Source organism: Astatotilapia calliptera, chromosome 7, assembly GCF_900246225.1.
Source record: "Astatotilapia calliptera chromosome 7, fAstCal1.2, whole genome shotgun sequence".
Taxonomy (NCBI): domain Eukaryota; kingdom Metazoa; phylum Chordata; class Actinopteri; order Cichliformes; family Cichlidae; genus Astatotilapia; species Astatotilapia calliptera.
The window spans coordinates 54369064-54394380 of NC_039308.1; the positions used below are offsets into that span (position 1 = coordinate 54369064).

Below are 25317 nucleotides of genomic sequence, written 5' to 3' on the forward strand. Positions count from 1 at the left end.
TTTAAAAAATCCATATTTTTCTTATGCTTTGCCTTGGGACACTTTTTTTACTATCTGAAATAAGCAGTTTTCTCTCTGGTTCACCTTCTGATTGGCTGCTCAGATCTGATCAGTGGGTAGGGCTTCTTTGCTCACACTCACATGTATGTGCCTGAGATCAAACTAAGCCAACAGTAGCAAAAATGCAACTTAGTGTTCAGAGCAGTCTGACTTCAAAGCATTCATTCACAGGGATTGCTTGAATGTAAGATGACCTCACTATTAAACTCTGTATAACAGGAGCGTCGATAATTAAAATAGCATATAGGACCAAAAGCAAAGAAAAAAAACACAAAGGCTCCTTTTTAATGGTTTCAAAAATACAGCAGCTTGGTAGATAATATCCTCCTGAAAACACATTCAAGTTACTTTGTTTCCTCTTCACTTCAGTACTGTGCACCTTCCTCCTCTTTGTAGGCAAAATAGACTGTAACAGGTCCGACACTCGTCTGTACTGTTTCTGATGCTCCCACCACCATCCAGCAGCCAATGCCATAGGCCAAACAAGGGATACCTGCAGTTTAAAGGGACACTGAATATATGGACTCTGTTGTATTGGAAATAAAATACAAGTATGTAACAATGACAGCAACGTGGAAGAAATACTGACCCAGATTAATAACTTTTAACATGGTGAAAAATCTGTCTTCAAAATCCAGCTTCTGAGGAGGCGCTTTAGTGCAGTGATATTTAATAAAGGGGAAACATCCCGTTCTCAGAATGTGGTAGTTGGATCCCTGAACTCTCCAATTAAAGTTTGACATTCCAAACTGGTCATTGTGGACGGAGCTGTAGCGGACACAGTATGAAGTCCACGGAGGAAGTCTGCGCTGCTGCAGGTGACAGGTTAACACCTCCGAAGCAGCTGGCCGCGGACCTGTCCTGCCTAACGTGCTAGGAAACAGAGCGATCTTCAGAAAGAGGCTGTGGGTCTTCTTCAAAAACTCCTTCATGGTTTTAAAGATTCGTATTTTAGCATTCGGACTGCAGAAGGACACACCTATAACTAGCCACACTTGGAATATACCAACGTTTTAAGAGTGAAAATACCAAGTTGTAACACATCAAAGCAGCAGCTGACATGAGATATGCTAAAGCTAGCAAGAAAACTCCCGCACGATTTGCGAGCTTAAATCCTCAGACCATGTCTGAGATGTTCCAACACTGACCTATACACCTGACGTGTCTCTGTAGAAATGCTGAATTCGCACACATGTATCTAAACCACCTGTGAGAAGAAGAGCAGCTTTCATCTGGTTGGTTTTCTGTTTCTGTTGTGCTTCTTGCGTCTGACCTCGTACCGCGGCTTAACTCATCCGGCTGGAAACGCGTCTCTCCGAACCCGTTCCTCTTTAACATAATTAACTTCAGTCTGGTATTTATTTATATCAAGTACTCGCCGGTTCATTCAATATAGGACTTATATCCTTTATAAGAATTTATAGACTGCCACGTGTTCAATAACCCTGTAAAACGACTAAACGTAAAGTTATTTTGTTCTTTATACTTCTAACGTTATTTACCACAAAAAAATAAGCATGAAAACGACAAATGTATGTTCCAGCTACCAAAAGACCTCTTCAAAATTAACCACCACTGACCCGAGTGCCAATAGGCTAATAAGTGTTTTTGTTGGTTCCATGACCACACCACCTACTCCTTTAAAATCCACTTAAAACCACCACAGCAACTGCTGAAGCATTTCCACGGTTCAGTGAACTGCTGTAGATCAGGACCATGGACAGCAGTCTATAAACTACGTGGTAATTAAACACCGCAAATAAGCCATAATATATACATATACGCATATGCTATATTTAATACATGCGCTCATCATTTTTGTTTCTTTTATTATTTACTCGTATTTTGAAAATGTTTTTAAGAACCTCTTTAAGAACAGACATTTTAATTTATCTTTGGCTATAAATTTTGTGGTATGTGATGTGATTTTTGTTACATGTAATAAAATACCCCCCCCCCCCCCCCCCCCAAAAAAAAATAAATAAATAAATAAAAAATAAATAAATAAACATGTTTGTTTTTTTTAAATTTGCGTTTTCGTTCGTGTTATTTGAATATATCTTTGCCTGTCTTCCTTTTAGCATTTCAGTCGTTTGTGCAGCACTTACCTGCAGGAAGGGGGCCATATAATAAAGCTTGATTGATTCATTGATTGACCGTAATTTGTCAGGGTGATTGGTAATGCCTTAACAACTTCACAAACCAACCGAAATCCCATCTGCATGCTTTATAAATGATTTGCTAAATAATTTAGGTCCAATTCTGTGTGAAATGCAAATAGATAATAATTAAGTGATGTGAAAATAAATTACAGATGTATTTGTCCCAGATGTTTTCAGTGTCTTAAAATATTATTTCTGAAGTCAAATATGTGAAAATAATGCACATATTCAAATGTAATTCTAGTCTCTGGATTTAAAGGTGTAACAGAGCCACTGGGGTGCTCAATCCTCCATAAGAATTAGTCCTGTGAAGTTTTTCCATTATCACATGTTGTCTTTTTTGCAATACAACTGTCTATTTGAACAGAGGGGGGTAAAGCATGACTATGAGTGCTTTTTCCTGGAAATCTAAAATTTTATGTGCTTTAAAAAATGTACATCAAGTAAGGCTCTTGGATAAAATTAACATATATAAATCCTTGATACAAATTACAAAATAAAAATTAAGTACGATTTAAATGTTTTTTTGCAATCTCAAATCCACGAATACACGCATCGTCTCTACTTAGAAAGCTTAGAAAGTCAACGTTCACAGTCCAGTGAGGACCAGACTGAAACACTGTCATGTCACCATATGAGGCGAGTTGTTTGAAATTGTCAGCTTCCAGATGAGGACTTTGACAATCAAACTAGTTGACTCTAATCTAATTTAATAAAAATCAACCACAGTAGTGCATGGCCCAATTTGTACAGAAGAAAGGTATTCTGGGAGATCCTAGTGTGTATTGTGACACCAAACGCAAATATATATATATATATATATATATATATATATATATATATATATATATATATATATATATATATATATATATATATATATATATATATATATATATATATATATATATATATATATATATATATATATGTGTGTGTGTGTGTACCAGAAGCATTTGACTTGGCAGAAGAAGCATACATTGCTATATACACACATTTGACTTCTTTTTATGTACACACTTTTTGATTTACACATGCAAATTCCTTCTGCATAGGTTTCTGGCAGTGTAATCTTTGTTTATAGTAAAGTATATTCAGGCTTTTGAAACTTTTTACAAAGCCAGTGATTTTACAGATTTGTGATATATTTAGGGTTTTTTTTCAGGAATTTATTTGGAAAGTCCTTCAATCATCTTCAGAGTAGACATATTTAGTTATATTTAGTGATTTTGGAAAAGCAAGTCAGCAACACTGATAATGGAACTATCTAAGATGCAGGTTTAGCCTCCCGTTGAAGCTTGTTCTGAGTCATCTGCAGTATATCTTCTATTTCCTTAATCACCTCCTTCAAGTAAAGCAGACAGAAAAGGAAGCAAACTTAGAGTATTACCTATTATTATTCCATAAAATCATCAACATTAACTTGAAAATATATTCTTATTAGGATATTTATGAGTAGTGATCATGCTTTCAGTTTCACTGATACACAAGTTTCATGACAAATAGATGAGGAGAGATCATTAACTCATTAACATGGTACCATGAAATTGGTTTCTCCTTGGCTTTTAGGGATTGATATTTCCTGATGAATGACTGACAGATGCCGAGCAAAGGTCGCGAGAGCTCTCTGGAGATCCTCTGAGACTGTTCTATTAACGACACCACAAACAAACGAGTTTACTAATGATCCCCAAGTCGCCAGCTAAGAAACAATCACCTTGTTCATCTGATAGTGGTGGTTAAATGAAACTTTCAGCAGACAACATCTTCGCTCTTTAGGGGGATGAGCACAGCTTGATTTAACTGTTACAGCATTGTGGAAGCGAAAGGATTTGTGTGATAAATATGTTAAATAACCCTCTGCTTAACAACTTTTAGAGTTTGTAGCATTACCAAAGCTAGAGGTGGCATCTTAATCCTCTGAAAGAATTGATTTTACTCTTAGCCATGTGAAGTCTTTCACCTAATCGCCTATTATCTTCTTTGGAAAGTGATCGCCTATTTGAACAGAGGAGAGTAAGGCTCCATCTCCCGGGGATGAGCCTCAAATTTTATACACATATATGCAGCAAAAAAACAAAAATCTTATTCTCTTCCACATTATGTTTGTCCATATTTCTGACTTAAAATAATAAAAGATCAGCTTATGGTTTGTCTATAAAGAAAGAAAGTTCATAACTCATGTTTTCTTGTATGGATCTGGTGTAGTAAGACATACTTACATCATTCCAATACTGCTTCGCTTACTGCTGTCAAAAAAAGCGAAAACTGTGCCTTGCTTTGTCTGAAACGCAAGCAACAAAAAACAGAGAAAAATAAAGCTTCATCATTGTATAGCAAAGAGTACTAACTATTAGTGCATTTCAACCCTGCTTTAAATCTAAGCTCTTTAAATTTACACCTTTTCTGTATGTTGCCCTCCCTCCATATGCTGTTGTACTCATTAAAACCTGAAAACAGACTCTGATGTGTAAAATCTGTGCAGTTTCCCTTTGTATTAACCATATAACAGGAACAGTGGAAATGATGATAGAAAAGCGTGCCGATCAATTCTGAATTGTTACCTTTTTGTTAAATCTTATGCCATGGGCCTTGCACATCATAAGGAACACCTTATTGTATAACATGGAAAGGTCAGAGTGAAATAAGTGGTTCCCAATAACTGCACAAAGATTTCCAACTGGAGCCTGGACAAAAAAAAATAGACAGAGAGAAAGAAAGAAAAAAGAAAACAGCAGAAGATGTGAGTGATGACTGTTTGTCAATTAATTCATTGAATCCAATAATTTAAAGTTTGATTATATTTGGCAGCTAAGTATGGTGGTGGTGTGTGAAATAGATAGAGCAGAAATGGCTAAACCCCAGACATGTCCTTAGGGTCACTGCTGAATTTGTGTGTGTGATTAGTGAACGTGATGAGTACGGGGCACATGTGGTAAACTGTTGGGCCTTTCTTAATTAACTGCAGGGAGGAACAATTAATGCTTAGAAGACATGCCAAACACAAGATGAGCTTAATTGTACGACACCAATCAAAGAAACTACAGGTTGGGGACTGCAGATTTTTTTCATTCAATCTAAGATCAAAGCATTAGTGAATCCACAAAAGGAATACTCACTGCACACAACATTCTGTATCACCGTAATAGAGGGATTCTGTTTGCATGTGTCATAAGTAACACCAGAGAGGTTGATTACTTAAAAGTGGCAGGGCTTAGGAGGATAAAAATGTTCCTGCTTCTCAGCCACCTTTGGGAGACTTAAAGAGTAGGCCTAAGCCCCCGTGAGCTCAGGAGATAGCCCATAACTTGCTGTGAAGGGTGTGTGTTTGCAGTTGTCAGATGCAGGGCCCTCACACAACAATAAAAGCGTCCAACTGGGATTTAATTGTGTTTGTAATATGCAGGGCCTTAATGACGGCCAGCGCCGAAGCCATTAACCACTGCAGTGGCTCAACTGCTGTACTGAAGCACCAGGCCACCAACTAAATGAATGTTTGATAAAATAATACAAGTCGCAGATCAACAAGCGTAAACTCGGGCATACTGCTAATAAAAGAACTCTATTGTTTAAGGCCTGGCACCAGGTTGATGAGGTGTTCAAGCATGCATACACATGCATAATGAAAATGGTATGAATTATTAATGTGTTGATTATTTAGGCTCATCTATCAAAATGATAATGAATTCAGCACCTAAACACCAATTGAGCTCGGTGCATAATTACAGTATTTAGTTGTATTTAACAATAATGAAGAGCAAAACGTTGATCTATCTTTGTGATTACTGAAAGGCTACGAATAGCCTCCATAGTCTCAGGCTGCTTTTTTGTTGCAGAAACTACGTGACGGCATCATTTGATTTAAGAAGAAAAAGAAAAAAGTGTGAATTTAAATTATAGCATCTAAACTCAACACACTGATAGGTGAGTAAAGACATAATTTAAACTGCAAATATAAGCAAATATAAGACGGTACTTTGGGCACGATCTGGTGTTCACAGCATTTCTCGCTGATTGGCATTGGCGCTTCTAAACAGCCTGTGCGGCAATTCAGCGTTCCTCCAGTCATCATCAGAAGCATCTGGGTCATGGCCAGCTGGTTACTGTATGTGATGTCCAGATCAACAGCCCACACCTGCAAACAAGACGTCGTGAACTCTGTGTCATGGAGAGAAGACAAAACTCTATAGACTTAATCATTTCAATTTAATCACAAAAAAAATGGAACATCAAAGTATTTCATCCCCGGACCTTACAAAGCGAAGAGTTAGCACCTCTTAATCCTTACAATGTTACTCATGTTAAGAGGCAAACATAAGGAAAACACAGGCATGGTGAGTGTTTGACTGATTTAGGTAATTCAGTTCTGACATGTGCACAAAGTAGATCCTTCCCTGTGTATTTGAATTCGGGCAGCCCTGGGCATGTTTGGCTCAAGTCTGATGAGAAGTAAAGTTCAGTTATGTATGGTAAATGGCATCATTATAAGTATATTAAGGGGTCAGGTATGGTCGTAGCCCTCCGCTTAAACAGGGCTAATTTTCCCAATAATAACCTAATAGCTCTGCCCTTTCTTCAAAAGTGACAAATAAATCACCAGTGAAGGAGTTGTTAATAACTAAGTGGCAGTTGGCTGCCTCCTTTAGCCGTTCCTATTTGTCAAAGTAAACGCTCCTGCCACCGAATGCAAATTGCTGCCTGTCTGAACCCGCAGTCTCGGTAACCCGAGTACTTTATCTCCACCAGCACATGGACATCTGACCATACGCAGTAATTATCTTAAATGCTTCACTGTGTTTTATATGAAATTTGAATATATTGTAAAGCATATTGCACAGTCTGCTTCTATAACAATTGTTTTTGGGACCGATTAGTGCGACAGCGTGTAAAAAACAATTCCGGAGAGATACCTGAAAATGTGAGATGTTTGGAAAACTTGAAAAGATTGGCACAAGCGGGAAAACTGGAAAATGTGTGACATGTTTATCTGAAAAATTTGTTTTTAAAATGTTATAGAGACAAAAATAGCTTTTTCCTGATTTGACATAATCTGATTTATAGGGCAGAAGTTACGCAGTTTTGGTTAGTAACATTTTCTTCCCAATAAGAAAATGCCCCAACTTATGATTTATAAACTGCAGAAACAAGTATGAAAATTTCACGAGGTACATAAAAACGTCAAAAAGAAAAAGTACAGTATGTGGATACAAAGTTAAAAAAAATTCAAGGTGGGAAACACTTTAGCAGAACTGAGTGAGCTTTTCTGTAGGTGGTACTTTAGCTACCTGTGGGCAGATTCACGTCTCTATATATCAGGTTGATACCTGGGCCTGAGTGATGGACACACTTCACCAAGCCATTCACTCAACTCACTAAAACTCATACACCCCTGTCCCATTGTTGCTCTTAACAAAGCTGTGGGAAATGTAAGCCTGGATTGTACCTGTTTTCTATTGCCTTGCATTTTCATTAAAAGCCCCGATGCTGCAGCTGGGGCCCCACCGTTCCACAATGTGAGGAAAGACTGCAAGGGCAAACATATGTGACCCACTTCTTCCCATCAAATAAAGTAGGCAGCTTTTAGCAACAGGTTTGAATCTAAATTGATGTTTAAACCCAGACAGGTTTGCCCATGTGGCTCTCTTCCATCTAAGCTTTGTGTGTGTGGGGAGATGGTTAAGAATCTGTCATTAATGTTCCTGCCTCTATTGAAGCACACGCTGTTTTATAGTCTATTCTTAATTATGCTGTCAGTGAGTCCCTTTCAATTTCAGGTCAACATTGAAGATGAAAATTAATTTTAAGCCTGTCATTATTTCATTCTAAACAGGTAAAGGAAAAAGGGCCTGATTCTGTCCCGAACACATTTAAGAAATTTCTGCTTTTAGTGTCACCATTTTGTCACTGAAATGACAGTTTAATTTGACTAAATAAAATCACAGGATGTAAGAAAGTACTGCAAGTTGGTTTTTTACCCTAAAATAAATACAGCATGGTAGAGTCCACAGTCTGTGCAAAGCCTACTGACAAAAACATTCCTGGCTGGATTTCTAAATCTTCAAAGAAAGAAAAAATGCTGATAATCTAAAACAAAATCGGACATTTGAGGTTATAGGATGCAAATTGCAACACTGCTTTGCTTACATTGTACATTACATCTAATCCAGAAGATACTACCCTCTAGTGGCAAGTGTGCTCTTTCTCCAACTCCGGCATATCTATTATGAATATAAACAAAAGAAGGAAAGTCGGAAAAGTGCAGGGACGATATTTTTTGAACTGTTCTGAATAAAAATCCATCATAAATAACTAGAGGACAAATTGTATTCTGCTACTGGTGTTCTTTCATGTTTTTTAATGAAAGAATGGGAAAGAAGATAGTGTCCTTCTTTCTTCTTTGTGCTTTTGTAAAACCTGTAAAATTCCACAGTATTTTATAGACTACATTACATACAAAGCATTTCATCATACAGCTCCAAATCAATAGGCAGTCAGTCAAGCCACATGTTAGGAGCAGAGGTTAAAGCATCATAAACCAGTCCATTTCAAATATCATAAATCAAAGTGCTTTCAGCAAAACTTAATCCTGACAAATGAAATAAGACTTCCATGCTACCTGGCTATAATAGCGAGATACATTTCAGCCGACTGCTGCAGGTAGGGGTTAAACACTGACAGGGTATCCCCCCACCCGAAGCTGCCAAATCACTTTGGAATGACCTATTGTCTGAAAGATAGGTGCCTCTGAAATTCTCAGTATTGTAAGGTTAAAGGGCAAGCCTTAAATGGTGGAATCAGTGTATCGACACAATAAGACTTGACAGTTTATTAGATGGCCTTGTGACACATTTGCTCCCAGTGCCCACAGTTTGCCTTATCTTTTTTTTTAGATCCCAGGGGACTAATATGGGCGGCACCTAACTGCTCCTATGGATCCAGCCTAAAAATTGATCTTTTCCACCAATACGTTGAAATAAAAGCATTTGCAGAATGTGTTGTAACACCTTAGATCATATCTATTATGATAGATAAGCTAAGATCTTCTCTGTTTGTGTCTCACCTTCTTCTCCATGGTGTTATGGTCCAGAAAGCTAACGAGATCCACAGAGACATAACCTACGATACGCCGCTGCAGGCAGGCCCGGCCTACACGGGTGCAGATGGAGTGCAAAGTTTCTGGGTGTACAGAGCTCTGAGGAACAATGGAGCCTATAGCTTCAAGTTTACAACCACCATGGAGTTGGTCTCCACAAGAGAACATGGTCACTTCACCCCCTGGCTCCAGCAGCAGATCTACTGTCAGACAGGTGACACTGTTTGAAGGGGGGTAGGCCTCCACCACACCTCCTGGGAACATAGCAGAGCAGATAAATGGCTCTAGTACCCTCAACAAAACACAGCCTAACAGTAATACAGGACCTGAACTCTCCTAGCAGCTGTTTAGCAATCACAGAAAGTTACATGAAAATTATTGAATTTCGCATTTCACAAAGGCAACACCTGTGAAGCAGGAACGACATAGGAAATCCATATTACATGCTGCTATATTTGCAAGTGAAAAGCATTCCGTGCCTGACAATAGATATCTAACCTTGCCTGAGGAAGGTCTTCAGGAAGCAGGCCCAGTTGGGATAGCAGGAGGTTTTAGCAGGCTGGGCATAATGGGTCAGCCATTCTGGGATCTCATCTAAATATCTGAGCAGCACAGTCTCCTACAGAAAGAAAGTGCATACATTAAGCATCTACTGAATATTGTGCAAATTTTAGGAGTTTTTGTATCAATTCAATGCAAAATAATAAGTTTCAGTTACTTCATTATTATTAAAGCTTTGTATGTGTTGACCATATTATTGGAAGCACATTGTGTTTGACTCCAGTGACTGCTTGTTGTCCCCCAGACCTTGGGTGGCTGCTTCAATTTCTGTGCAAGTGTCTGATGGATATTGCGGGAGGGTCCATCTGTGAGTGACAGCCTATTATCAGAAGGCCTCAGGAGTCTAATGGCTTTAACTCACAGCCTCCAAGCAGCTGCCCTCAATAACAACTCTCTCCACTGGGCAGTTGATGAATACGTAAGCTAACCCCATCTATCTGGGGATCAATCAGGGCTTGACTGAGATCGATATCACTCTTGTTTCTGTAACTAGGAAATGCCATAATGGTTACACCACTTAATTATGCTGTTAATTTCTAACTTTTGTTTTAGGTTTCCCTGAAACAGTTTGACAACAACAAGTACAACTCTCTTCTTATAAGGCTATGATGGCTATATTTAAAATACAATGCCCTGACTAAACCCTCTGTAGCCAGTATGACAACAACAACAACAACAATGCTGTACGTGTGGCGCCAACAGAGAAGAATTTAATTTTTTTCATACACAATAAAACATGAAAAACATTTTTAAGAGATGACTAAATTATAAGTAGAAATAATATCTTTCTTCTGTCCTCATACTATCAAGATCATTACTTTGTTTTGAGTGCACGCTGTTGGGCTTCACTGGAGACAGGACCAGAGATTATACTGTTGATATTCCAGTCATGTAACAGCCATCATCATATTCAAGTACTGTAAGAGGCGAGGTCAAATGCTACACAGTGATTCCCCCTATACAAACCATAAAGCACACAATGGTGCGGCAAAAAGTGTAAGGGAACGGTTGTCATTCTCAACGGAAGAGCAAACTCACCCCGGGACTTTGCCTATGCAGTTCACAGAAACAGCAGGACAGTAAGAAAAGAAAGAGAGGTATTTTGCAATAAATTATTTGGACTTAAACTGCGTATAGTACCCTGTGATAGGATTCAGCCTTTGCTTGGTGTCCACATAAAGCCAAGCAATCTGGTCATAAATAAAATAGATGTTGCCCTGGCTCTTTGATTGCCATTTCACCTCTCCACTACATAGCACAACAACTGAGATACTACAGTGAACAGGTCTCAGGAACAGGAAGATATAATCAGGCTACTTATATATTTCGCATGAATATTTGCTTTACTTCAACCTCATCCTTGGATTTCTTGTACAAACTGAGGCAAAATTTCTTTGCATAAACATTGTAAATAAATACCTAGGATTGTCTTTGCAATGAAAAAAACAAAACATATATATATATATATATATATATATATATATATATATATATATATATATATATAGACTAAAGGAAATATTTTAAATTCCCAAATTCAGGCTAATTATATTAAGGCAAAACATTACATATTTAAACTCCTCCATGCAAGCAAGCACAGACTGCACAATGTTTAGACATAGAACATCTGTATTAAATGTCCCTCTACCTCTTCAGTGGTAGTGATTATCAAATGACCCATTTCGCTGACAAACTTAACCTAAATAAGGTGTTGCTCAAGATCTGTTTGTACACAGCATGACAAAAAGAAATACTCCATCTGTTGACGCTATTAGGTGTAATTTTTACCCTCTTGTGCCTAATGATCCATATGCAAGCTGTGTGAGCGCTTAAGTGTGTGTATGGCCCCCTTCGGGCATTGCAAGGCTGCAGATCTACATGTCTTTAACCTCTCTCTGTGTAAATGCTAAAAGAGGCCTGGGGGCTTTCTGCAGGCTAAAACATTGTGCTGGAAGCTCTGGGCCTCACAATATTTTGAGAAACACACGCTTTCTAAGACCTGTGCAAAAGCTCCTATAGTAAGGATGAACCCCCCCCCACACACACACACACACACACACCACCACCACCCATCCATTCTCCTTTTTGTATCATTTTAGGCTATCCTTTTGCATAGCCAGAAGGGTTCTGAATGTTAATATTATTTTGAACGAGCACATGGTATCATCTGACTCAAGCTTTCTCATATGGAGCCCGTCAGAGCAAGCAATAATTAAGAAAAAAGGGCCAGTCACACTCATTTATCCCCCATCTACTTTTATAGTGAATATAATGGGACTTTAACTAAACTATGACACATATGATAATATACACTTTAATAATCCCTTTGATATTTATTGGTAAACAATTATTGGTGAAAGCTGATAAATTATGGATTAGTATTATAATGCTTAATTTGATCATTTGTATTTGATTAATAATTTATTAAAACTACTGTTTTCGTAAAGCTTGCGAAATATTCTGGAGTGTATTCACTAGCTGTCATTACGAGTGCAGTTAGATCTATTGTTTTTCAGCAAAGTGCTCTATTAATGAGCGTCATTTCTCAAAATGTATGAAGAAGGTTAAACATTCATGAAAGTTTTTGCTGTGTGAAGAAGATAACGATTAGATACATTAATATAACATATTAATATGCTCGGATCTACTCAACAATACTGTTTTATGATCTTTCAGCACAAAGAGCCAGATTGCACTCTTCTGTATAAAGCATTTCAACAGAAGGTCAGTATGATTCACATCCAAGTGGCTAACAGATTTTAGGAGAAAACAATATCGTAAGAAAAACATCATGCAATGAAGAGCACAGGATGTGGGCTTTGCTTTGATTAAAAGAGCAAGGTGTAGAATAAAGGCCAGTTAAAGTGTTGTGTCCATATGGCCCAGAAGCCCCGAGGCTGTCGGCCTACACTGGGGGCCTCGGCACTCTTCCCTCTCCATGGGACCCCAGCTGGTGAAAGAAACCCCATTTACTTCCCTGTGCTGCTTCAGCCACCATTATGGACCTTGGCTGTGGCTCAGCCACTCTCTGCCATAATTAACAGCACCAAAGCCACAACAATTACAGCCCCGCACCACACATACACTCTGAATTAAAGAATGAGCTAATAGGAACAAAAACAGAGGGAGCCACAAGAACCTTGAGATGACTGCTATTCTTCCGAATGGAATAAAAAGTAAAATTGTTGTGCTCCAAGCCCACAATCATTAGCCTGTAATTAGTTTACACAGTGCTCCCAGTTAAATGGCAAAATACGGTAATTAACACATGACAGAAAATCAAAGGCTACTTTGTAAGCATATGAGAAATAAGAGCCAGGGGCTCAGGCGCTGTGTACAGATTGCATTTGTTGTAAATGAATGGTTTACCATTGATTAAATACATTTTATTTGTTCTAAATAGATCCAAGATGAAACCAGGATTTATATTTTCAGGAAAAACAAATGAATTCTTGCAACATCGCATTTGCAATTTAGACTTTATTTTACAGAGAGCTCAGATCCATCTAATGAGTGTAACAGATGTAAAAAGCTCAGTATAGCAAATATTAATGTAACTTGTATTTAAACTATTCAGTTCTGTTCTATACAAAGTTACTGATACAGTGACAATTCACAGCAGCCATCACAAAGAACTTTACATGCTAAGGTAACAACTAAGGCGAAAACCTCACTCAAGCTGCAGAGTAAAAGTATCAAAATACACATTACTTTGGGAAAGTCTTGAATCTCCCCCCATTTCTTTAAATTTCATTTTAAAGGATGTATTTTCTCCTAATTTCCTAAGTGATCTTGAGCAATATTTCTCTAGACTTTTTGAAGTTTTTCTTTGGTTGCTTCTTCCCTTATTTTCAGTCCAGTCCTTGCAACTGGCCATCTTCAGAAGAATATTTTTTTCTTACTTTTTTTTGTTGAGCCACACAACAAGCAACTCAGCAAAGTATCAATTGTAAATTGTATCTTTAGGAACTTTGTTACTAGCTGCTGTCACATAAACACAATTTGCTTCCAATTCTTTAACCGAATCTACAAAAAATGACATAAAATTAAAAAAAAACTATCTGCAGCACATGAACAGCAGATGAAAGTCCTTAAGAAATATGAGAAAATCCAATAAAGACCTGAGCCAGGGACTGAGAGATACATTTGACACTTTAGTTGATCTATTTGCTGTCCCATTAGAAATGATCCCAGTGGAAAGGTTGCTGCCAAGAAGCGATTCTTAAGAAAGAAAAATTACACAAGTACTAGACTGAAAATCAGTGGCAACAGGTCTTAAAAAGCAGTGAACCAAATTTGAAGATTTTGGTTTAAATTGCTGTTAGTATGGACGGAGGAGGTCAGGATCCACCATCTGTAAAAGCTGATTTGCAACATCCAAAGAAAAGCTTCAAGAAGCCTATTGCAACAAAGTCTTCCTAAAGGTGGTGATACCAAATGTTGACTTTCAATGTTGTTAGAATGGTATAAACTCTGTTTATGCCTTATATACTGTATTTATTTGTATGTATGTAGACATTTCAATAAGTCACTGCACTTGTTTTCTTAGGAAAATATAAAAATGAGGGGGTGACTCAAGAGTTTTGCACAGTACTATACGGATAGGCAACAGTATGTTAAATACACTATGTGTACCGTGATTTGTTACTGTTGGATGAGTTAAAGCACTCTAGGTTATGTGTGTGTTTCAGGATATATCTATATGTATAAAATATGTATAAAATTAAAAAATGTCATCTATTGATTTACTGTTCTGAGGCTCCTGGGATGACGTTTAAAATACTGTACTAAGGGAATCAGCATTGCCACTGACCCCAGGGTGAAAAATGACATCTCTTTGACCCTAATGTGACATACACTTTTGTTCCTTCAGTGACAGAAGTGAATCTAACCCTTTTTTGGGGCTCTCTCTTCTTCTGAACACCTGGGCACAGTCTGGACTTTAATATCCAGTCGCTACTGTAGTGTTATCTGTTAACTATTTAGTTGTTACCATGTTAACTTAAAGTGGGAGATTCCTCATGGGTGCTGTAATAATAATCGCAATAAACTTTATTTGTATTGTGTTTTTGCAAAACCACTGCTTTGGAGAGAGCCATAAAAACAGGATATAATAGTAAAAAAAACATAAATTTGGTGAGATGTAATAAGGAAAAGTAATCAAAAAAGAAAAACAGAAACTCCAAATTCAAACTCATTTAATAAAACATTGCATAAAATTCAGTGTAAAATTATGCTCAAAAATTTTAAGTCACAGGAAGATTGACATAATGCTCTGAGTCACATCTTTACCTGAATGCATTTTGGGTTCCACAGCTCCGGACCGTAACGATGATACTCCTGCAGAGCCCACTTATAGCAACTAAGATGGCATGTATCACAATATGCTGTACCGTGGCTGCCATCCTCTGAGTCAATCTTGAAGAGCCAGCGCTGCACATCAGTGTTTTGAGTCATAAGCTCTGCCAGTGTTTCATGAAGCTTGACCAAGATTGAAAAATGTGCAAACTAAATTAACACAAACATTAGGAGGGAAAATGTATTATGTTTTCATCTGTTACTGAGCAGTGATGAAGGACTGTGTAATGCAGTATTTGGTGTCTGACCTGGTTTAGCGAGTAGATGTCTCCTTGACCAGGTGGCACATCGACCTCTGCCCCCACAAAAATTCTCCTCCCTCCAGATTTGGTGCTGTAGTGTTGAGCAATAGCAGGTTCTGGACCCAGGATTGGTAGCCCTAACTCATCAGCTACCGCCAGGTCATCCACGTGGGCAATTCCACCCACAATATAGGCATGCTTCCCCTGGATCAGGTTTCTGATGTGCTTCAGGGTTTGTGGACTGTACTTCAGAAGTGTAGACAGGCACATGTTATGGGTCTGGAAGAGAAGAGGGGAGGACGATTTTCAAAGCGGAGCGTTTTCACTGTCTCTTCCAAGGGTTGTTTCTTGACCTGATTTATCACTGTGTACACAAAACAGATCTATTATTGAAATAGCCAGCAGGGTTTTGACCTCTCCTGTATTCTAGCAGGTTGAATTGATAAAAGCTGCCTGTGGGAGGCCTCCCCTATCCTTCACATCTTTAATGTGTGCTCCCAATGAGCTCCTTGGGAATACAACTAATTACTTCACATCTGTATTTATTTGATCCACATGGAATTATCCCTTCTGTCACTGGCAGAATGCGCTGCCAGCCATGGGTAGCAGTGATTCATCTCAGCAACACGTCTGGCACAGTTTAACAACAAAACAGCAGGAAAATCAATAAAAAGAATGAAGAAGACCATGTCATGTTGCACATTCAATCTAGCGCAAAACGATGGAATAAGATGGATAGAATGGCTGGATGTGCAAAGATAAATATAGCAACAGCTTCACTTTTATAGCAGTGAGATACTCAGAACTATTAAAAATACAGCCTTTAAATGTAATGATGAGTTAATTAAACCACCCACTATGGAATTTAATCATCTGCTGAACAACATCAGAAAACACCCTCAGTTAAATTCAGTAAAACTTGCAAAATATGTAGAGTTTTGGTTTGACAAGTAGAAAGAAAGATGAAAAAATGTTAGACAGAGTGTAGCGCTATAACAACAACCTCCTTTGGTACCCTCTAGAGGATAATTTATAAACTACAAACGCTTGTGGCATCTATAAATATATAGTAAGCAGATTTCTGTGCTCAAAAGGCACATTGTTATCATGTTAATACTTAAAAGTTGCAAGTAAATTGGTGAATACTGTCATCCTTACTGGGAAATAATCTACAGCCTCAGGTGTGAGGATGATGTAGCGTCTCACGGAGGATGAGGCTCGAGCGGTCCTGGTATCAGCCCCATCTGTGGCTCCATCACACTTCAGGAGGCTGGTGTAATAGTCCAAGATGTCGTTTCCCAGATGCTGGGGACATATGTAGATCACCTCCACATTTTCATCTACAATTACACAAAGAGTGTTTTACAAATGGCATGTTTACAGATATGAACAATAAAAAAACGTAAGCTGTGCAGCTTACCTCTAATATCACACAACCTGCTCATTTGGATGTTCTGTAGGATGTCAAAGCCTCTCAAGTTCAGTCGTTTCCTCTGAGAGTATCCTGTCAGAAAAATGTTATATGTTATCTAACAGTTTAAAAATCTGTAGCTCTGTACAACTACTGATAATGCGTGTGTTACTAGACTTGGGGATGAGGGACTTAAGTCTAATCACACTGTAGTGCAATCCGATGATTAATTTAGCTTAATAACTAGCAGGTGCTGTGCCTGTCGCGTGCTGGGAGTCCTGCTGCACCATGTCCAGCCACCACTGAACTACATTCAGTGATACCGCCAGGATTTTAGCCCATGTATGTCTGGATTTCTGCCTGAGAGAGAATCCTCAACTGAATCAAGGTAATTAAATGATTGGATTCATGCTAATTAACAACAATGGGGTTCAACTTTCTAATTATCCTTGCTCACACACCACTCTCTGTAGTCACCCCAAGTGCAAATAAAGCATTCCATCTGCTAGTAATTAGGCTTAATAATTTTAGACAATCGCTCAATGATTTACAATGCACATGCCTGATTACTGTCTAAATGTGGATGCTGCGGTGAAATTAGAACAAGAACCGATCCTAGATTGCACTCTGTGTTTAGTGTGAAAAACACAGCAGCGATTCCTCTTTTGTCTCTTTTTTTTCTGCCTTTTTTTTGCGCAGCAATAAAATAAGACCTTTGTGCCGCTTGTAAATATTCACCATAATGGCTTTTCATTTGCTTAATCTACAAATTAAATGGCGATTGAGACTAAATTGTTCAGTTCCCTGGCATGGGGACTGTCATCATCCTGTGAGTGCTTTCCTGCAGAGAGTCATTTGAACGAGACAGAGTGCCTGCACCAGGGCCACAGACTGGGGCAGCAGAGTGGTGAGACCGGGGGTGACTGCTGCTAGATCAGATGTGCTTGTGTGTGTGCAGCAGGCAAAGAAAGCTACCTAATGAAGGGATGTGGATAATGGTCCTCTTGAAGGACTGGATGCGTTTCCAGTTGGCTGCCAGATGCTGGGGACGGAAAAAAGGAGCGATCAGAGATGGGATCGCCAGAGCGTATGCACACACACACATACACACACACAAATCATCATATCATTGCATAGCTAAAACACATCAAGCCAATCTCTCTCTGGGCTCACAGAAGCAAACCAAGCATAAAATACCACCGTAATTAAATTAAGCGTTTACTTTAGGAACATCTTCTCACAATTAATTCAATCAGCAAGGTACATGATGCTACTGCCAGGGGAAGATTAGCAGGCTTAATTACCAGGGTATGAATGCTTTAAGAGTGAGAACATACATTTAGTGCATGTATACACACACAGTAATGGTAAAACTAAATGAGGTTTTAGGCACTAATTAATATTATGTCAGCGCTCTAGAAGATGTTCAGCCAGATGACACAGAGACATGACATCTACAAGAAAAGGGAAAAGGATTACAGAATATTACGTATGTAGAACAATTGAACTGTCACAGCAGTCTTTTAAATAGAAACACTGTTTTATTTCCCATGTCTAAGATTACAAGTTAACGTAGTTAAGTATACGTCATGCATTCTGCCATGTTAAGGAGATGTTAAAATATTTGGAGATACTGAACATAAACTTTGGGAAGCCTGCCTGGAAGTCTTCAATGAAGAAAATCAGTCTTTTCAGCCTAATAAATAAAAAAACAAACTTGTTTTTAACTGCAGTTCTGGTGTAGATTATATGTACCGTCACTCTTTTGCATCTCTTAAATTATGCCAGTGCGATTAGAACATGTTTACTGTTTATTTACACGTTAAAATTCACAGTAACATATTATTTTTGAATGAAGAAAAAATCCCTTTCCAGTATGTGGGCAATATATAAAACACATTCTCTGAACAATATTTGATTTTCTTCACCTAAATCTGCCTTGTAGCTTACTGAAAAACGCAGAAGCCATGACTATGTAAATATATTTTATTTCATACTAGTGGAATAAGATTCATTAGTTGTTCATTAGATCAGGATTGATACTTAATAGCACAAATCATGCTCACTTGCTAAAAAGTGTGGCATTTTTAAAAGCAGAAAGATATATTTTTTAATATTTCCTAAATTAATCTAAGGTTGTAAAAAACTGGTAAACAGGTAAAAGTGCTACAGACACTGTAGAGAGCTGTCCTATCTTATAAGAATATCAATCCTCTCTGGGGTGAAGAGAAGTAGCCTTGTGCTTGATCGACAAAGAACACAATTGATGTGGCACTGAGAAAATACATAATCAATTTTTTTCATTAAATCAGATGTTGAGTATCAGAAGAGAGAGAGGGGAAACCTTTCCTTTTTAGAGATCAAATAACTAACAAATGCCAAAACACGTATTTCATTTTTATAACATTTCATCATATGTGTAGTAATTATTACTTGAACTGTAACAGACAATCAGCTGATTGTCCCTAGGCTTTGTAGCCTTCATTACCACTGTTTCTGCTTCTGTCTTCTTTTACAGTGTGGCTATACTTATATTTATTGTCTTCATCCCGTCCACTTTTCCATTGTCTTTTTGTTTTCTCCTTAAACTTTACTAAAATGTGTATATCTGGGTTTGTTTCTTTAAATCTCACACTGTAAGTACTAGAGAAATGCATTTTTTACCACTGTAAACAATTGTCTATAACACTGCATCTTAGCATAGCATTACATGGCTTCTGTCCAAATTTCTAAAATTGTCTTGGTGTTCTAGAAATGACCATGTGCCTTAAAAAATGCTTGTAAAATACAGAACATTTATACTAAACAGAATCACAATGTGCAACCTTATTTTAATGAAAAGGAATCCATTTACAGTCAAAGGACAAATATCAATGGATTCATTGGATTTGGAGAAATTGAGAGAATAGTCAAGAAAACAGGTACCAGAGCATTATTAGGTAAAAGAGAGATGGAAGCGAGAAAGTAGCATCACCTGTGCTCGGCTGCGGCTGTTTTCCAGCTGACTAAAACGCCGAGCCTGCAGGGCCTTCCTGACACGGCACAGCTGAGCGTGCATCAACCATGAGATGGCAATGGTGCCCGCCGCCCACTTGCGGCGACAGTGGCACAAGTAGGCTGTCCGGGCTAAGTAGCGCCTCCAGGAGGACTGGATGTGGATGGCAGCGGCCTCGATGCCTCCCTCTCCCTTGTAGCGCTGACCTGGGTGCGAGATGAGTTCTGAAACCTCCTCCCAGTTTTCTAGCACTGAGAGGACAGGCATCGCTGAAGGAGCCTTACTCCAACCACTATCCCAAACATGGCTCAGCTCCACCAGGCGCTCTCCACCCACTTTGGCTAAAGGCACAGCAAACTCCCTGAGCAGTTTTTGCAGGGCCTCTAGAACATCAACCACACTGCTCCAGCACAAGACAAAACACTGCTTGAAATGACAGAAGTCTGCAGCCATTGGGTCGACCTGTCCACTTCTGATTGTAAAAAGGTACCTGGGGATATCTACAGGCAGGCTCTAAAGAGGAAACAAGTGAGAGACACCCAGCTTAGTTATTAATAACAGTGTTACAATTCATGAAAATGTTGGTTTTTAGCACCTACTATTTTTGAATTAGTGTACCTGAGGACTTCTAGGAACCATGCTCTTGGAAGTTGTGGCGAAAGCTGGTGTCTCAGTGGGTGTGCAGTCTTTGTCTGCTCTTAAATAAGTGGATTCAGCTTTTGTTTTACATACTGGCTGTTCGTGGCACGTGGACTTTGAATCTATCAGGGCAAAATTCACAGAAAGACCCAGATACATTTTAAAAGTGATCAGAAGTCAAATCAAGCATCAGCTATCTCTTCAAGAACAGAGTCATTGAGATATTTAACCTAAAATCATGAAAGAAAAACTAAAACAGCTAGAAGGATGAGACAAAAAACATAATTGCTTTGGCAAAGCTGATGGACTTTTATCCAGATTCTTAAAAGTTTGGTATTCTAAAAAGTAGAACTTTTAGCAAAGATAAATGACATTTTCCATAAAAGACATTTTTTAATATTCCCTAAATAATAAATTCAAGGTTAATGTAAAAAGCAGACAGAAACAGGAAAAACTGCTACAGACTCTGTAGAGCGCTGTCCCATCTTTGAAAAATATCAATCTTCTCTGGGATAAAGAGATGCAGCCTTGTAGTCGATCGACACAGAACACAAATTTGGATGTGGCACTGTCCTCGTTCATCCTCTCCCAGGATTAAGAAAATATATATAATAGTATCTAAACTTAATACTACTAACTTAATATAAAAATTTATATGATTTGGAGTTTGACACTATAGAGTATTGTGGAATTACTGACTTGATCAAAGTTTCCGCAAACATTAAGCAAACACAGAATGTCAAAAGATGTTTGTCTGGAGTATAAAAGATGAGGAGATGGTGTAGGGGTGGTGAAATGCTGCTAACCTGTCCAAAAGTCTTCTTTGGGAACTACCAGGATGTGATGGCCCTTTGATTCAGCTCCTTGAAGATTCACCACAGAGCCAGAGATTATCCTGTCACCTTTTGCCTGAACAGAAGATTTTCGCAACATCAGTGACTGCACATCAGATGTAAACACAACCAACAAAACGCTGCCTGACATTACCTGCTACTGTTCACATTAAAACCCATCTGTCCCATTAGACATGAAAACATTTTCTAGGGGAATAAGTATAAACAAGCGGTTCAGGATAGCATGCTTTATCAGAAACAACAGGTTTGCTGCATTCATTAAGAATTTAGAAAAGTGCCACTGGCAATAGGACCTTCGCTGTAACTCACTGTCAATCATAGTTATTCAAATCTGTTAACCTTAAACATTTTAATTCATAACACTGGATTACAATAAAAATAAAACAAGATTTATTGGCCTAATTTCAGTATGAATTTGTTGTGACTACATTTAAACATTTCACAACTCATAAAACAGAAAGTTTGTGCTCCTCCAGATTTGTCACCTAATGTCCTTTCTTTTGTTCTTCTCAGACCACTGAGCTCTTTGACAGACCACAGGTAGCAGCCAGGTGCAGTGAGATTCTCCCCTCAAAGGCACACATCTGTTTCAGATGAGGTTGGGAAAAAGGTGGCACCCTTTGTAAAATTGCTAAAATGCAAACGCTCATTGCCTGGCATGGGTATGGAGAGAAGAAGAGCTGGCCTGAGTTGCAGGAGATGGTAGCAGGCAGAGAGCCAGTGGTTAGCAGTTGGGGAAGCTACGGCTGTCTTATTGGCATGCTGGACCAGGTATCCACTTCTGTCTTGAGACAGCTGTAAACCAGTAGCCCATAGCACAGCAATCAGGCGCCTGTTACTTTAGAAGAATGCTGATGTGCTGCAATCTGCTGCTTTCCGCTTTCTGCAGCCAGCAATTCCATCTCTCCTATATCAGAGTGACAGTCTTGGCCTATGTTTCTTGTGTCAGGTAGAGATTCCCAAAAACATATCAGAAAAGTGTGTAAAATAGATCTAAAACTAATGCCGACCTTTGCAAAGATTAATTTGTTTGCTGTGACAAGTGCTGGATGTCATCCCTAAGCCAAGTGACCTTTACGTCACAGACTGTCTGAACATGAGACTTGAGGCATCTATTAATACAGAACACTACCATCACTCTTCACTCCAGCACACACTGTCTATTGGAAGGATTAGAGAGTAAGTATCGGGGAAAAGAACAATGATATCTAATTCACCACAGGTGCAGCAGAAACTTTTCTCACTGTACAAAGCAAATACCCGGAGGAAATAATTATTATTTCATGATTAAACTCTGACAAAACTATGATTATAGCCGAGATTTCATGCAGTGAATGGTGTTCTTTCCAGCGGTAAGACTGAAATGCCCCATGAAAACATTTCAAATATAATTAGAAAACATTGAGCCTGATGTCTGCAACAAATGAAAAGTCGAAATTCTCTTTTGTGGTTCCGTTTTACAAAGCCACTGCAAATTATCTGTCAGCTACTTTGTGTAGAGTATTCAATCCGACAAACTGTAGCACATAATTTTTGGAGAAAAAAACAACTATCGACATAATAAACAGATTCAAAGGCTCCAGAGAAAAGTTGACTAAAGTGGCAAGTTCACAGGGTTTATTTTAGACCCACCTGTGATAAATAATACATTACAATAAGAATAACTGGATTAAGAGTTGTTTATGTTATAACATTATGTATATGATCAGTAAATGTAATACCATGTTTATACTTCATTTGAAAGACCCTATGGCTTTCTGTAAGGTGTAGTTTCTAAAGAAATCATGCATGATAGCAAACTACAACTACAGGTTATTCTACATTTATGGAATATTACTTACCTCATTTGCTCTCTTCCTGTGAGTATCAGTAAGCAATTTCCCAGATTTCTGATGCCTAATGGATCTTTTGTTTGGCAAACACATGTTCAATGCTAACTTTTCCTGAAACAGAGAAAGGAAAAAAAATCAGAAATTGTAATAGAAGATGCACTCTCATTAGTCTATTCATTAGGTATACCTCATCAGTACCAGGTTGAACCCCCTTTTGAATCATAGCTGCCTTAATTCATCATGGCACAAGTTTCATCAAGGGGCTGCAAACATTCCTCAGAGACTTTGACAGCATCACGCCACTAATACAGATCTGTTGCATCCCAGAGGTGCTCTGTTTAAGATCATGTGACTGTTGAGACCATTTGAGTACAGTGAACTCATTGTCATGTTCAAGAAACCACTTTGAGGTGAACAATCTTTGTGACATGGTGCATAATCCTGCTGGAAGCAGCCATCTGAAGATGGTTACAGTGTAACCGTAAAGTGATGGATCAACTCAAAGGAGTCTGGCTATTCTCCTCTGATCCAGAGAACTGTCGCTCACTGTATATTTTCTCTCTTTCAGACAATCCTCTGTATACCTTATAGAGATGGTTGTGCAGGAAAATCCCAGTAAACTAGCAATTTGTGAAATACTCAGAACAGACCGCCTGGCGCCAACAATGCTACGTCCAGAGATCATCTTGCCCATTCTGACGCTCAGTTTGAATTTCAGCAGGTGATTTTGTACATTCCTAAATGCACCAAGTTGCTGCCGTGTGATTGGGCTATTGATATTTGCATTGACATGCTGTTAATGCAAACAGGTGTACCTAATAATTTTTCCAATGAGCGTGTAAATAGTTAGGATTTTTGCTAAACAAAAAAGGTATCAATCCTTGCCCGCTTTTACCTTCCCTATCGTATTGCACGTGTTTAGCTTGTACACACCCTCATTAATTGAAAAAAGGTCATTTATTATCCTTTTTTAAAGTTTCTGAATGCACATAATAATCTACCTGTTCCCCTGCTGGAGCTCCTGGAAGGTTTTCTCTCTGTTTCTTCACATCTGAGATTTTCTCCAGACAAGGAGTCCTGTGTAAAGACTTTCTTTCAGACTCACAATCCCAATTAACCAGAATTCACAACAATTCTAAACATATTTAATCAAATTTGCAAAAAGGTAATGGTTGAGCAAAATATTCCCACTAAAAATACTACTTACCATTTAGAAATAGTCTTTTTTTGTAAATCTTCAATGGGAGGAAGAACCAGCTGCTGCTTATTCACTGTTTTCAAACAATCCTCTGCATGTTTCTACAGACAGTCAAGAACTTATTAACTGTCGGTTCTTACGTGTACTATGTTTCACTTAAGTCTCTTTATTTAATATAAATGCTACTGTGCGTGAAGATTTCTCACCCTGATGTTCAGGGCCTGAGTGTTCAGTGTTGTCCTCCCCTCACTGACAGTCACTTTCTCAAGACTAGGTTTGAGTTGTCTTAAATCGTCTTCCACCTGCAATACAGTCATAAAATGTAAATACTCCAGAAAATGACCTAAAAACAGCATACACGAGTTTGATGATTTAGCGAAAGGCAAGATAAGTCAAGGAAACTTTACCCGAACCGAAACAGCTCCCGACTTGTCTTCCTTTTTAACCACTTCGGACATTTTTTTTCATCATTATTTATGGGTTTGTAACTGAAATATATATAGCACAATGGCGAACTGTACTAGTTACCCCAATGACTTTTTTACAGTCATTGAGTTACCCACTGTTAGCGAAACAATTAGCTTGTCACCAGTGAAAGTTTCTGATTCGGTACACGTAACCTTGACGACGAGACACCGTGCAGCTCATTTCTTCCTGGAATTTGACAGTCAGGCATATAAGGGTCACGTCTAAGTAAATAATTGTTTATCCCAATGCTCCAATCCCATTGCCACATAACCATGGCCTTTACTTTAATCACCTTCTAAAACATATCAGCTGATGTTAGATTTGTTCACAGTGTCCCTCCACTTCACATAAACGCAGAGTGCAATTTTTTGATTTTGCTTTTTAAATAATTATCATTATTATTATTATTATTATTATTATTACTTAGTTTCAATGATGGATCGA

The 25317-nt window shown here is 38.3% G+C and overlaps 2 protein-coding genes across 8 annotated transcripts; both read right to left on the minus strand.

Annotated features, from left to right (window-relative positions):
* Positions 1–316: 316 nt before the first annotated feature.
* Positions 317–1374, minus strand: c7h15orf61 (chromosome 7 C15orf61 homolog). 3 transcript variants are annotated; one of them, XM_026175809.1, is made up of 3 exons: positions 1268–1374; positions 650–925; positions 317–553 (listed from the first exon to the last, which is right to left on the minus strand). In XM_026175809.1, exons 1-3 carry the CDS (start codon positions 1290–1292, stop codon positions 426–428), a joined length of 429 nt encoding a protein of 142 aa, XP_026031594.1. In that variant the 5' UTR covers positions 1293–1374; the 3' UTR covers positions 317–425. The 3 variants fall into 3 exon arrangements, with proteins under 3 accessions (XP_026031594.1, XP_026031593.1, XP_026031592.1); XM_026175808.1 differs by having other exon boundaries at positions 1209–1373; XM_026175807.1 differs by having other exon boundaries at positions 650–1372.
* A 1813-nt stretch (positions 1375–3187) lies between these two features.
* iqch (IQ motif containing H) lies at positions 3188–25274 on the minus strand. 5 transcript variants are annotated; one of them, XM_026175810.1, is made up of 20 exons: positions 24813–25274; positions 24612–24707; positions 24415–24506; positions 24209–24284; positions 23217–23318; positions 21328–21430; positions 20501–20643; positions 19862–20395; positions 17863–17929; positions 16897–16980; positions 16635–16816; positions 15483–15755; positions 15169–15384; positions 9814–9934; positions 9283–9569; positions 6199–6357; positions 4787–4909; positions 4445–4506; positions 3763–3871; positions 3188–3567 (listed from the first exon to the last, which is right to left on the minus strand). In XM_026175810.1, exons 1-20 carry the CDS (start codon positions 24861–24863, stop codon positions 3490–3492), a joined length of 2958 nt encoding a protein of 985 aa, XP_026031595.1. In that variant the 5' UTR covers positions 24864–25274; the 3' UTR covers positions 3188–3489. The 5 variants fall into 5 exon arrangements, with proteins under 5 accessions (XP_026031595.1, XP_026031596.1, XP_026031598.1 ...); XM_026175811.1 differs by having other exon boundaries at positions 3189–3567; positions 15169–15357; XM_026175813.1 differs by lacking the exon at positions 3763–3871 and adding an exon at positions 4624–4672 and having other exon boundaries at positions 3506–3567.
* Between the last annotated feature and the right edge of the window lie 43 nt (positions 25275–25317).